The 14963-nt window shown below is 42.6% G+C and overlaps 1 protein-coding gene across 1 annotated transcript in view; it reads left to right on the top strand.

The window, feature by feature from the left end:
• The window catches only part of DNAJC8 (DnaJ heat shock protein family (Hsp40) member C8), a 36242-nt gene extending 21954 nt beyond the window's left edge, over positions 1-14288 (top strand). The window contains exons 3-9 of the mRNA XM_032246579.1: positions 944-1000; positions 5796-5862; positions 6370-6464; positions 8330-8401; positions 11250-11341; positions 12236-12311; positions 13461-14288. Of these exons, the coding sequence (XP_032102470.1) occupies positions 944-1000; positions 5796-5862; positions 6370-6464; positions 8330-8401; positions 11250-11341; positions 12236-12311; positions 13461-13583 (582 nt within the window). The 3' untranslated portion in view covers positions 13584-14288. The remainder of the gene's footprint in view (positions 1-943; positions 1001-5795; positions 5863-6369; positions 6465-8329; positions 8402-11249; positions 11342-12235; positions 12312-13460) is intronic.
• The last annotated feature ends 675 nt before the right edge of the window (positions 14289-14963 follow it).

Genomic DNA, 14963 nt, shown 5'->3' with positions numbered 1-14963 from the left:
ACCCCCCAAAAAAAAAAAAAAAAAAAAAAATTTGTTTAAAGAAGTGTTGCTTAAAAAATGGGGTTTTTCCAGCCATTGGCACTACCCCCACTCTACTGGATTGGAATCAGATTTTCCTAAAGTGGCAAGCCATTGCTGGCAGGTTTCCACAGGTGATTCTTTTTTTTTTTTTTTTTTTGAGACAGAGTCTTACTCTGTCACCAAGTCTCAGGCTGGAGTGCAGTGGCGCAATCTTGGCCCACTGCAACCTCCGCCTCCTGGATTCAAGCAATTCCCCTGCCTCAGCCTCCCGAGTAGCTGGGACCACAGGCACACACCACCATGCCCAGCTAATTTTTGTATTTGTAGTAGAGACAGGGTTTCACCACGTTGGCCAGGATGGTCTCGATCTCTTGACCTCATGATCTGCCCACCTCAGCCTCCCAAAGTTCTGGGATTACAGGTGTGAGCCACTGCTCCCGGCCTCCACAGGTGATTCTAATATTCACTCTGATTAAGAACCCCTGGGCCATGTAAATTATAAAGTGTCAATTTCTGGATTGAGATGAACAGGTATCTGGCCTAATTTTTTCTTTTTTGTTACTATGCTTTCTTGACATTTGCAAAGATAAAGGGAGGGGGGAGTTAAACTTTTTAATGAATGAAGGAAAAATGCAAAATTTTCTCATGTAAAAATGTCTCTGGGTATAAAATAAATTATTTTTCTGATGAAGAGAAAATAAGCATTATATTAATTGAGAACCATAAAACAATATAATTGTTACAATTGATTTGATTATTCATATTTCTTGAACGATTTCTAGAACTGTGTGCCAGCCTGTGTTCTAGACCATGAGGTACTATTCTAGATGCTGATTATAATATATATAATTACTGAGCACTTCTTAAATATACATCTAATTTATTTTCACCTTTTTTATGGTTTTGATTTTGATACTTCCAGGTTCTTCAGATCGATCCTGAAGTTACAGATGAAGAAATAAAAAAGAGGTTTCGGCAGGTACAGTATTATTTCCCTGTTTGATTTTTTTGAAAATGTATGAAGCACTGATTCTTTCAGTATTTGCTATTATGACTTAATATGTTTGGGCCACGATTTAACCTATTTTCTTTTAAGGCTGTATAACTGTTGTGTAAAAAAGCCCATAGTAATATATAAAATTTTAAATAATTTAACGACCATAGCTTACCTATGAATAGAATGAATTTTACATTTAAATAGAGTATCTGCAGCTCCTTAATTAAGAAGGATAAGTATAAAGTAAAATAATAGAGCTTGCATGAAGTTGTAACTACCAAACACCCTGTCTTCTAGGAGGGAACACATCAAATGATTCATAGCACATTTTTACCTTTAAGACCCCCATTGATCTGTAATTTTTTTTTTTCTTTGAGACAGAGTCTCGCTTTGTCACCCAGGCTTGAGTGTAATGTCTCGATCTCAGCTCACTGCAACCTCCGCCTCCTGGGTTCAAGCCAATTCTCCTGCCTCAGCCTCCCGAGTAGCTGGGATTACAGGCACGTGCCACCACACCCGGCTGATTTTTGTATTTTTGGTAGAGATGGGGTTTCACCATGTTGGCCAGGCTGGTCTTGAACTCTTGACCTCAGGTGATCTGCCTGCCTTGGCCTCCTAAAGTGTTGGGATTACAGGTGTGAACCACCATGCCCCGCCTCATTTGTAATTTTATCTTTTATTTATTTTTATTTTTTGAGACCAAGTCTTGGCTGTGTCACCCACGCTGGAGTGCAGTGGTGATGTCTTGGGTCACTGCAACCTCCACCTCTTGGGTTTAAGCGATTCTCTTAAGTGATTCTCCTCAGCCTCCCAAGTAGCTGGGATTGCAGGCGAATGCCACCATGCCTGGCTAATTTTTGTATTTCTGGGAGAGATAGGGTTTCACCATGTTGGCCAGGCTGGTCTTGAACTCCTGACCTCATGATTCACCTACCTTGGCCACCCAAAGTGCTGGGATTACTGGCATGAGCCCGGCGGAACTACAAAGTTTTTTTTTTTTTTTTTTGTGAGATGGAGTCTTACACTGTCGCCCAGGCTGGAGTGCAATGGTGCAATCTCAGCTCACTGCAACCTCTGCCTCCCAGGTTCATGCGATTCTCCTGCGTCAGCCTTCCAAGTAACTGGGATTACAGGTGCACACCACAACACCCAGTTAATTTTTTGTATTTTTAGTTGAGACGGGGTTTCATTATGTTGGTCAGACTGGTCTCGAACTCCTGACCTCGTGATCTGCCCGCCTCAGCCTCCCAAAGTGCTGGGATTACAGGCATGAGCCACTGTGCCTGGCTGCCTTTTTGTCTATGAGTTGAATAATCATGGTCCCTGTAATTTCTCTTTGCATTGTGGATTTTCTATATATTCCATGTCTTTTAAAAAAAACTTTCCTTAGCGTCTTTATGTTCTTATGTACTTCATATTTTAATAGTGTCTTACCAGTGCTGAATGTAATTTTTAGCCTCTGCATGAGATACTTGTTAATATCCAGTGGTGTGCTTGTTTCTTCAGTACAGTAATTTTCCCCACCCATAGTGCTAGCTCATAGTCATTTTCTGATCTGCAGTTAAGCCAAGATGTTTTTTATCTTAGTCTATGTAATCATTTTGCCTTATATAACTTAATATCTTTATCTTCCTAAGCTCTACTCTATACTTACATTTAGCTGTTATCCTTTTTCTAAAATTTCAAATTTTCTAATAATGCATTACCAGTCATTCCCAAATTAATAAGCATTCAAGTTCATAGTCAAAACAACTTTTTATGTAGCTACATAAAGAATTTAATAAGTTAAGAGTTCTTACTAAATCATTAATATGGATTGAAAGAGTATGCGTGTTGGAGCTATATAACTACAGTAGTTTAAATCTTTTTTTTTTTTTTTGGACAGTCTTGTTCCATTGCCCAGGCCGGAGTGCAGGGGCGCAATCTTGGCTCACTGCAACCACTGCCTCCCAGGTTCAAGCAATTCTGCCTCAGCTTCCTGAGTAGCTGGGATTACAGGCATGCACCACCACAACTGTCTAATTTTGTATTTTTAGTAGAGGTGGGGTTTCTCCATGTTGGTCAGGCTGGTCTCAAACTCCGGACCTCAGGTGATCTGCCTGCCTTGGCCTCCTAAAGTGCAAGGATTACAGGCGTGAGCCACTACACCCAGCCTCCAACTAGTTGATTTCTATCTGTCAATGACAGTATGTCATGTTTTTTAACTGTGGGTTTCTGAATTACCTATGAAAGTTCTTTTTTGTAGCTGGTTTATTATAAAAATTTTATATAGAAAAAGAATGGGGCCGGGCGTGGTGGCTTATGCTTGTAATCCCAGCACTTTGGGAGGCCGAAGCAGGGGGATCATCAGAGGTCAGTAATTCGAGACCAGCCTGGCCAACATGGTGAGACTCATCTCTACTCAAAATATAAAAATTAGGCGTGGTGGTGGGCGCTTGTACTGCCAGCTACTCTGGAGGCTGAAACAGAAGAATCGCTTGAACCTGGGAGGCAGAGATGCAGTGAGACAAGAGCACACCACTATATTGCAGCCTGGGGAACAAGGAGCAAAACTCTGTCTCAAAAAAAAAGAAAAAAAGAATGGAGTAGCACAGTGGCTCATGCCTGTAATCCTAGTACTTTGGGATGTTGAGGTTGGCAGATCGCTTCAGCTCAGGAGTTCGAGACCAGCCTGGGCAACATGGTGAAACCCTGTCTCTATAAAAAACTAGAAACAACAACAACAAAAACCAAAAATTAGCCAGGCGTGATGGTACGTGCCTGTAGTCCCAGTTGCTGGGGAGGCTGAGGTAGGGATCACTTGAGCCCAGGAGACTGAGGCTGCATTGAGCTGGGATAGCACCACTACGCTCCAGCCCAGATGATAGAGCAAGACTGTCTCACAAAAAAAAAGAAAAAAGAATGAGGCTGGGTATGGTGGCTCATGCCTGTAATCCTAGCACTTTGGGAGGCCAAGGTAGGCAGATCATGAGGTCAGGAGTTTGAGACCAGCCTGGCCAATATGGTAAACCCTGTCTCTACTAAAATACAAAAATTAGCTGAGTGTGGTGGCGCATGCCTGTAATCTCAGCTACTCAGGAGGCTGAGACAGTAGAAACGCTTGAACCTGGGAGGTGGAGGTGGTAGTGAACTGAGATTTTGCCATTGCACTCCAGTCTGGGCGACAGGGTGAGACTCCATCTCAAGAAAAAAAAAAATGAATAGAATAATGAATATTCATATATCCACCATATCTATTGAACAGTTCATTTTGAGACGTAGTCTGGCTCTGGCTCTGTCCAGGCTGCAGTGCAGTGTTGCGATCTTGGCTCACTGCAGTCTTCACCCTGCATGTTGAAGTGATTCTCCTACCTTAGCTTCCCGAGTAGCTGGGATTACAGATGTGTGCCACCATGCCCGGCTAATTTTTGTATTTTTAGTAGAGACAGGGTTTTACTATGTTGGTCAGGCTGCTGGTCTCAAACTCCTGACCTCAAGTGATCTGCCAGCCTTGGCCTTTCAAAGTACTGGGATTACAAGCGTGAGCCACCGCACCTGGTTGACATTAACTGTGTATTTAACTATATGTTTTTGGCTGAATCATTGTAAAGTAAATTGCAGTAGACCATGATCCTTTGCCTCTGACTACTTCAGCATGTATCCTTCCAAAATAAAAAAAAAGGACATTTTCTTGCATAACCACCTCCCACCTAACAAAATGAACGAGCACTAATTCCCTACGATTATCTGAAACCCAGTCTAGTAGAGGTTTACAAAGTGCAGATGCCAGAGACTGACTCAGAAGGTCTGAGGGTGGAAATTAGACTGCTGTGTTTTTTAGAAGCTTCACAGGGTTGGAGCACAGCCAGAGTGAGAAACACTGCTTTAGGTTAGAAGTTATTTTAGGAGAGTGGTGATGTCTCAAACCTGCTTTAGCCACCTTAGTGCTCAGTACAGGTTGAGTATCCCTAATCTGAAATGTTTGAGACTAGAAGTGTTTCAGATTTTTTCAGATTTTGGAATATTTATGGAATGCATAATAATCGAGCATCCCTAATCTGAAAATTCAACATGTTCCAATGCGTGTTTCCTTTGAGTGTCATGTCAGCACTCAAAAAGTTTCAGATTTTGGAGCATTTTGGATTTTGGGTGCTCAGCCTGCATAAGGAACATGGTAGGAACTTGATACTTTTAAGTTTCCCTCCTCCCCCAAATTATTACAACGTCTTTGTAGTGCTAGGCTTCCATTTGTTCTCTTTCTCTTTTTTTTTTTCTGGAGACATGGTCTCACTCTGTTGCCCAGGATGGAGTGCAACGGCACAATCTCAGCCTCCCAGGCTCAAGTGATTCTCCCACCTTAGCCTCCTAAGTAGCTGGGACTACAGGCCAGTACCACCACGTCTGGCTAATTAAAAAAAATTTTTTTTGTAGAGACAGGGTCTTGTTATGTTTCTCAGGCTGGTCTTGAAGTCCTGGGCTTAAGTAATTCTCTCACCTCAGCCTCCCAAAGTGGTGGGATGACAGGCGCGATCCTCTGTGCCTGGCACGTTTGTTCTCAACATTGTGATTAAAACCTAGTTTTTTCCTAGTTGTACATTTACCTTTTGGTGCTTGAAGTTTGTTAAAGATTAGTATTTCTGGGCATTTAAAGAGCTTTGTTAATTTTTAAAAAATGTATCTTGCTAAGAGTCTCTTTTTGCTGTAGGACCTTAGAGCTTTTGGTTGTAACAAGACATGGCAGGCTGGAAATTAGTCAATGTTTCTCTTATTGACAACTCCAACTTTTCCCTTATTGTAGTTATCCATATTGGTGCATCCTGACAAAAATCAAGATGATGCTGACAGAGCACAAAAGGCTTTTGAAGGTATTTGTAAATTTACCTGCTTCTGAGTTTAGATTGTGAATGGCAGGGCCTAACTGTTCCTTGTCCTAGATCAAGCAAAGACTGTTATAGTTTTGTCTTCTGGTCACCAAGAAGCTGTGGTTTACATTAGAACAGTTGCCATTTCAAAGCAGAATGTTGCTGTTTTAGAAGTAGACCTTAACTTTGCTTTGTTAAAACTTTTATATGCCAACAAAGACTGTTATTGCATAGGATCATTTTTTTTTTTCTTTGAACATAAAGAATTTTATCACTGAATTAAATCCAGATGTGGTGTATTAAAGCCTTGAGTATATATTTAATTTTTTCCCAGGCTCTCAAAGAAAGTCATTGCTATAGTTGAATGTTTTTTTAAAATTAGTTTAACGACAGTAAATAATTAAAGTAGGGAATGCTTTAGACAGCACAAGTCCATTTACACTACCTGAGTATAGTTCAGACTTTCAGAGGGTGTTTGCAGAAACAGTTAATTTCAATGTTTTGCATTAGCTGTGGACAAAGCTTACAAGTTGCTACTGGATCAGGAGCAAAAGAAGAGGGCCCTGGATGTAATTCAGGCAGGAAAAGAATACGTGGAACACACTGTAAGTATTTATAGTGCTGCTGTGTTTACAGGAAGTATCAGCAAGCCTTGGGCACCTTGTAGGAGGGTACATGTTAACATAGTAATGCCTACTGGCACAACTTGTGGCTACTTAACATGCTCTCCACCATTTTGTGGTGGTGGTCATGAATAGTGTGTGCCTGAAGCTGTAATTCACCCCGAAAAGAAGAACTCAGGTGAGGAGTAGCTAGGACACTGCTCCTACCTCTTTCCCCACCAGTGCTGTGTTGGGGAGAAAGGGTTGTTCTTTCCCCTTCATTGCATATTGCCACTTACCCCATTCTTACATTGGAAATGTGGAGCAGCCTGTGACCCTTGACCCTTGATTTTTATTCTTGTCCCTGTGAAGGGTTTGGAACAAGGCTTGACAAAGGCTAGCAGGAGGATAGGTGTAAATTTTTTTAAAATAGGAGGAGGTTTATGTCCATCATAATAAGAGTTGGGAAGAACTCAATTGAAGGAAATTAAGTTATAGCTGGTGTTACTTTTGTTTGCTCTTGAGGGGACACATAAATCTCCCATGTGGTGGGAAATGACAGTATGGCTTTCCTGAGGTAAGAAAGGTCTTTTAACTTTTTACTTGCTGGGGCAAGAATCTTGTGGCCATTTATAAGAGCTGTTTCAATTGTGATTGAATGTGGATGTGACATTTCACTTGAAGAGCTTTGGAATCTGAAACAGAACTTAATAACCATAATAATGAATCCAGTTTCGGTGAGGAAAATGGATAAGAAGAGGAAACAGGGCCGGGCGCGGTGGCTCACGCCTGTAATCCCAGCACTTTGGGAGGCCGAGGCGGGTGGATCACGAGGTCAAGAGATCGAGACCATCCTGGTCAACACGGTGAAACCCCATCTCTACTAAAAATACAAAAAATTAGCTGGGCATGGTGGCGCATGCCTGTAATCCCAGCTACTCAGGAGGCTGAGGCAGGAGAATTGCCTGAACCCAGGAGGCGGAGGTTGCGGTGAGCCGAGATCGCGCCATTGCACTCCAGCCTGGGTAACAAGAGCGAAACTCCGTCTCAAAAAAAAAAAAAGGAAACAAAGGGCCCGTAACTATGTCCTGCCAGTCATGTGTTGGAAATGGCGCTTATAGGCCTTATCGTGGTAGAAATAGGAAAAGTGCCTGACAGTTTCTCTTGAAATCATTATGGTAGTTACCCTTCCTATGTCTTTTGCCTGCAAGAAAGTCATTAGGCTTCCTGACCACAGGGTGGCAATAGGGCCTTTCTGAACTTAGAGGGCACTTGGCCTTTGCTGGTATAATAGACTGGTCAGTACATGGAGTAGTGTCATCCTTGTATGAATGGGTATATTTAATTTTTTTTTAATCTCAGTAGTGGCCAAAGTGGTAAAAGTATCAGTTAATATAATGTGTGTTTTAAGAGGGTTCCACAGTGAAAATGATCGAGAATGCAGTTATAGAAATGCCAGAAAAACAGTACTTGCCACAAATTCTGTAGCTTCTTCTAAAACTTGACAAATATATTTTCTTTGCTGTAAACACATAACCACAAGCCAAGAAAGATAAATGAATAGTCAGTTTTATTTCATCAAAGACTTTTTGGATCTGATGAGTTGGGGACAACCTCCCATTGGTCCCCTTTCATTCTTCCTGGTAGATTGGATTTTAGATGAGGTTAGAAAAAGGACTTGTGGTTCCTAATTTTTCTTGATTCCATTGTTCTTTTGAGAAGGGAGGGGAGGGGCTGATTATTTTTTTTAATGGAAACTTGTTCTATACCTGTGCCTACAGAAAGTTACATATATTGTATGTGTACAGCCCAGTGGATATATTCAAAGCACAGGTGCTCATCTTTTGATGAAAAAAAATTCTTTTTAGGTGAAAGAGCGAAAAAAACAATTAAAGAAGGAAGGAAAACCTACGATTGTAGAGGAGGATGATCCTGAGCTGGTGAGTTAAATATGGGAGAAGCCATTGTATCTTGTGTGTTTAAGTCTACAAATGGGTGGGTTATAGAGACAGAAGCCAAAAGAATGATAAATATGTGCTATTCATTTCACATATTTTTAACATTTTATTTGAACTTAAAACATATAAATATACATTTATTTATGTATGTGTTTGTTTGAGACAGAGTCTTACTCTGTTACCCAGACTGGAGAGTAGTGATACGAAGTCAGCTCACTGAAACCTCCCCCTCCCAGGTTCAAGTGATTCTCCTGCCTCAGGCTCCTGAGTAGTTGGGATTACAGGTGCCCGCCATCATGCCTGGCTAATTTCTATATTTTTAGTATAGATAGGATGTCACCATGTTGGCCAGGTTGGTCTCAAACTCCTGACCTCAAGTGATCCTCTCACCTCAGCCTCCCAAAGTGCTGGGATTACAGGCGTGGGCCACCGCACCTGGCCTAACTTTTTTCAGTTTTTTTTTTTTTCCTGAATATAAAAGAATGCATGCTAATGATAGAAAATATGGAAAAAGCAGAGAAATATAAAAAATATGAAATCACCAGTGTCTGTCTATCCAGTGTTTGGAGCTTTTAAAGATACTGAACTATTCATTACAGACTCCTTTATCCCTTTGATGTTTGTTTTTATTAGGGAGTGGGGTTTGAAGCATTGCTTTTAGTGAGCAGTGTCTAGCAGGTAACAGGATAAAAGGGAAGTCACAGAAATTTAGGGACTTTTAAATTTTCCTTTCTCTCCATATATCACTCTTTGTGTCTGATTTTAGAATATAGGCCCTATTAAATCTGCATGGTGGATTAGTTTTGTACTTCCATGTATATTTAAAATACTTTATATCTGGAGAAAAAAAATTAAAGGTACAGTAAGAACATAAGCTCTATTCTTAAGAACTCTTGAAGCCGGGCGCGGTGGCTCAAGCCTGTAATCCCAGCACTTTGGGAGGCCGAGGCGGGTGGATCACAAGGTCAAGAGATCGAGACCATCCTGGTCAACATGGTGAAACCCCGTCTCTACTAAAAATACAAAAAATTAGCTGGGCATGGTGGTGCGTGCCTGTAATCCCAGCTACTCAGGAGGCTGAGGCAGGAGAATTGCCTGACCCCAGGAGGCGGAGGTTGCGGTGAGCCGAGATCGCGCCATTGCACTCCAGCCTGGGTAACATGAGTGAAACTCCGTCTCAAAAAAAAAAAAAAAAAAAAAAAAGAGAACTCTTGAAAATAAAGAATTAAAAACTGGTAGGGAGGGGATTGTGATTTGTTACTTGGTGTAACAGGGGGCTGGGTCACTTACCTTCACTTATTTTTTGTACTTCTTTTTACAGATAGGGTCTCCCTCTGTCACCCCGGCTGGAGTATAGTGGTGTGATTTTTTTTTTTTTTTTTTGAGATGTTATCTCACTCTGTCATCCAGGCTGGAGTGCAGTGGCGTGAGCTTGGCTCACTGCAGCCTCCGCCTCCCAGGTTCAAGTGATTCTCCTGCCTCAGCCTCCCTAGTAGCTGGGACTATAGGCGTGTGCCATCACACCTTGGTAGTTTTTTCTATTTTTGGTAGAGACGGGGTTTCACCATGTTAGCCAGGGTGGTCTCGATCTGCTGACCTCGTGATCTGCTCTCCTCAGCCTCCCAAAGTGTTGGGATTACAGGCGTGAGCCACTGCGCCTGGCCAGTGGCATGATCTTAACTCACTGCAGCCTTGACCTCCTGGGCTCAAGTGATCCTCCCACCTTAGTGGATATTATACATTCTAATAATAACCTCTGGTGGCTCAGATCTATAATTCGAGTGCTTTGGGGGCTGAAGTGGGAGGATCTTTGCAGCCTAAGCATTTAAGGCTGCAGTGAGCTATGATCACACCACTGCACTCTAGGCTGGGCAACAGATTGAGACCCTGTTTCAAAAATAATAATAACAAATAATAATAGCTTGTGTTCCTATCTTTGTAAGACTGTCAGTATACTTTTTTTTTAAAAAAAAAAAAAAGGTGGAATCTTGCTCTAGAGTCCAGGCCGGAGTGCAGTGGCATAGTATTGGCTCACTGCAGCCTTGACCTCCTGGGCTCAAGCAGTCCTCCCACCTCAGCCTCCTGAATAGCTGGGACTACAAGTGTGTGCCACCACACCTGGTTAATGTTTTATTTTTATTATTTTTTGTAGAGTTGGGCTCTCACTATGTTGCTTAGGGTGGTCTCAAACTCCTGGGCTCAAGTGATCCTCCTGCCTCAGTCGTTTGAAAAGGTGGAACTACAGGTGTGCACTACCATGCCCTGCTAGTATTTGTTTATTTGTTTTTGAGATAGAGTTTCGCTCTTGTTGCCCAGGCTGGAGTGCAATGGCATAATCTTGGCTCATTGCAACTTCCGCCTCCTGGGTTCAAGTGATTCTCCTGCATCAGCCTCCTGAATAGCTGGGATTTACAGGCATGTGCCCCCACGCCTGGCTAATTTTTCTATTTTTAGTAGAGACAAGATTTCACCATGTTGGCCAGGCTGGTCTTGAACTCCTGACCTCAGGTGATCTGCTGCCTCAGCCTCCCAAAGTGCTAGGATTACAGGTGTGAGCCACCATGCCCGGCCTGCATGCTAGTTTTTAAGAAATATTTTTTGTAAAGATAGAGTTTCGCTATGTTGCCTGGGCTGGTCTTGAGCTCCTGACCTTAAGTGATTCTCCTGCCTTGGCGTCCCAAAGTATTGGAATTACTAGTGTGAGCCACTGTGCCCAGCCCGTGCCAGGTTTTAATCTGCTTTATCTTGGGCTTCAAGTGAAAGGTACATGGTTCAAGTTGCTGATAAAAATATTTACTCTGATTTTCTTTTGTTCTTGATTTTCTTGTAGTTCAAACAAGCTGTATATAAACAGACAATGAAACTCTTTGCCGAGCTGGAAATTAAAAGGAAAGAGAGAGAAGCCAAAGAGATGCATGAAAGGTACATAGCAGTGTCTTCATTTAAACCATGTTTAAATACCTAGATTAACTAACATTGGTCTTTGGTGATTTTCCTAATGAACAAATGATGTAGTATATCATTTAAGAGACTGTAAAAATAGTTACCTAAAAACAGTCAAGCATTTGAATACCAGGGTAAGAAGTTTCTTCTTTGACTGTTGGGAATTATTGAATAGCTCTGTCCTTAGGGAGTTTATTTATAATCAAGAGGCTTGTGTTCTTTCTGACATCCTGGAGTAAAATAAGCAGTTATTAAGGGCATTATTTTTGCATTTTTAGTAGAGATGGGGTTTCACCATGTTGATCAGGCTGGTCTCCAACTCCTGATCTCAGGTGATCTGCCAACCCCAGCTTCCCAAAGTGTTGGGATTACAGGAGCGAGCCACCATACCTGGCCGAGTTTTGTTTCTGTGTGTATTTTATATTGTTGCTTGGTGTGTAGCAGTAACTAAAATTTGCTATTTGAGGTTATGTGAAATGTCCTTGTTTTGGAATAGGGTTTTGTCCAGAGAACTTAAGAACTTTGGGTTTGTAATGGTCATTCTGCTGAAATAAGGTGGCCTGTGTTCTCGACATAGCTTTGTCACTGACAGAGCCCAAAACCTCAGATTGCTGTTGGCTTGGCTTTGGTTACTTTATCTGTGTAATAGGGATATTTATGTCTTTCCCCAGAGCCGTGCCCACAGTCTCATCTGCGTGTTTTAGACTGAGACATTCATGAATGTACTTTGAGTCCTTTGCAGACAGCTGTCTTTGTAGACTTCTAGGGTGCTGATTTACTATATATGCTTGCTTCTGTGGGGAGATGCCGTCTTGTATGGTTAATTCAGTCTGTAAGTATCACATGAATGCTATGATCTGGTTTTCCTCCCAGGAAACGACAAAGGGAGGAAGAGATCGAAGCTCAAGAAAAAGCCAAACGAGAAAGAGAGTGGCAGAAAAACTTTGAGGTAAATTTCCATGGTGGCCAGGGATTCTAATTCCAGATTAAGGCGGCTTGGTTCCTGTGGCACTCCCAGGACTGAGTGGGGCAGTCAGAGGGAAGTGGGATATATGGGGAAGAGGGGGAGCTGTGAAGAATGAGGCTGGTCCCGGCTCAGCCTCCTGCGAGCTCCGTAGCCTTGGCAAAGGCAGTGAGGAGGCCTGAATGGCTTTTTAAATTTTTTAAAAAAATTATTATTTAATTTCTTTTTACAGCACACTAACATTTTCACCCTGAATGGTTTTTTAAGATTGTAGTAGGCACAGCTGCCCAGTGGGCTCCGGAACAATGGGTTGCACTGTTAATTTAGGGGTAAACATAGAGTAGTGCCCTGCTTAGAGATCTCTTAGTAGATGCTGAAGTTCTTGTGGCCCCAGTGTCCTGCCTGTAGAGAGAGTTAAAACTTTTGAACTTGACTCTTCTTTGACACCGTGGTTATATCCTTCAGGTGTGTGGCCAGTTTCTGGATTGTGGCAACATTCAGTCTTATCTTCTATAGGGTTTAGGACTCATGCTTAGGGGCTGGTTAATCAGAGTTGATGACTTTGTTTCTGTTCCACTTCATGTATGAAAAGAGAAAAAATGATAATGAGGTAGAGGTCCTAGTGACCAGCTCTGCACAACTGGCTCGGCATTATACTGGCTTCGGAGCAGCCATCCAAGTTTTGGGGGGCAGCAGAAAGCTGTAATGGAAAGAGTAGCTATACTGCTAGCTAGCTGTGTGGCTTTGAGAAGATAATATAACCTTTTTGAGCCTCAGTGTTATCATTTGTGAAGCGCTGGTGGCAGTACACACCATAGTCAGCTTTTGGTGAAGATTAGAAATACCATATGCTAAACGTCTAGCCTTGAGGTCCCCAACAAATGGGGCCTCGGTATTGTGATGATTATTACTCATTTCGTCCTCCTCTTTCAACTTGCAGCTCATCCTGCTTTCTAGGGGCGCTATGACACTTTCTTGGGCCCATGGGAGTGGGAAGAAAGCTCTGTTCTACCCTTGGATTATTTCAGAGGACTGAACTGGGCTGGGCTACAGGAGGGTGGGTGGATGGCAGGGCAGGTTTAGGCCTTTCCACTTATTAACTGGTCTCCTCACCTCAAACTTCTTTGTGCTTAGGAAAGTCGAGATGGTCGTGTAGACAGCTGGCGAAATTTCCAAGCCAATACAAAGGGGAAGAAAGAGAAGAAAAATCGGACCTTCCTGAGACCACCAAAAGTAAAAATGGAGCAGCGTGAGTGACCGCCCAGGGTCACAGGCACAGAACCTTCCCCCTGCTGTCTCCCTTCCTGCTTTGAAGGACTCATTCTTTCCTCCCACTTCCGCCCCAACATAGAGTAGTATTTGCTTTTTAGTCCATTTTGTTTTCAATACAATTTAATATCGATCAGAGTAATTCTTTTGTACATTGAAATGAGGGGCTTGGTTTAAAAAGAAGACCTTCCCCTCTCCCTGCCCCTAGAACCACCAGGATTGGAAGGTGCCACCACTGGTGCTGCCTTCTCTTCTCACAGCCTGTAACTTAATGTTTTGTACTTCACTGAATTGTGATGGTTAGAAACTTCGTGGATAGTTTGTGGAAATCATCCAATTAAACATATTGCTTAAAATGGTGTTGCTGTGACTGCAGAGACAGGCCTGGGGTATCTTAGGAAGCCCCTTCGCTTCAGTTGCTAGCTTTTGGGTGTGCTCCCTTTGAAGCCCCAGATGAGACAGGGAACACTTGTGGACACTCAGAGCAGGCACCTGCTGCCCTGGTGCCCTGTGGCGTTTGGCATGTGCCCTCCCGTCTACTGACCAATCAGCGTGGCATAAGGCCCACGCCACCCAAACCTTTCACTTTCCAAAGAGCTAGCTGTCCTCCATCCAGTACCATGGTGTCATAGCTTGTCTGCATTTGTTAGTGGTAATGTTCTTTATGTATAATAAATTTTTATACCCAAACTATTGATGTATTCCTCCTTGTACTATCCCTTTTGGGTCCCTTGTCTGGCTTGGCTCAACCCCGAAATGCTTTGCGATTGGACAGACCTGAGCAAACCGTAGTGTCTTCATCTACAAAACTATTATTTCTGTGTAAAATGAAGATAATGATTGTTTTGAGGATTAAATGAAGTAACATGAAGCGTCCAGCTCAAAGGCCGGCTTGCTTCCAGCCACAGAATCAGCCCTCCGGTGGGGCCTAAAGTGAGACGTGGAAAGGTGACACTTGAAATGTGAAGATACAAGAAACTAGGTAACTCAAAACTAGACTTTACTTTTTGCAATGTCTTGTAGACGAGTAAACAGGCACCATGACTACGAAAGGCACAATGTCTTTTAATATCATGAGAAGTGCAACTTTGATTTTTTTATGGGAGAGGACAGAGGCTTGGGTGTCTTACTGTCCTTCCAAGTACAGCTGAGCACATCCAAACCATACATGAAGTAGAGCACAGGGGTGAGTGGGTGGGTGGATGGGTGGGTGTGTCTCTGGCTAAAACTGGACCGAGGCAGAGGGAGGAAATGTTTAGTTGCCCTGCTGAAGTGATACATTCCGTGAGGTAATGCAGACTGTCCTGAGTAGGGGCAATGATCTTTTCTAGCCAGGCAAAGCAAAGTGACCCCCATCTCACTCCAGGA

This window comes from Sapajus apella, unplaced genomic scaffold, assembly GCF_009761245.1.
Source record: "Sapajus apella isolate SASKATOON/1434 unplaced genomic scaffold, GSC_monkey_1.0 scaffold62, whole genome shotgun sequence".
Taxonomy (NCBI): domain Eukaryota; kingdom Metazoa; phylum Chordata; class Mammalia; order Primates; family Cebidae; genus Sapajus; species Sapajus apella.
The sequence above is the reverse complement of the archived record's forward strand: the minus strand, read 5'-3'. Positions and strand labels throughout refer to the sequence as shown.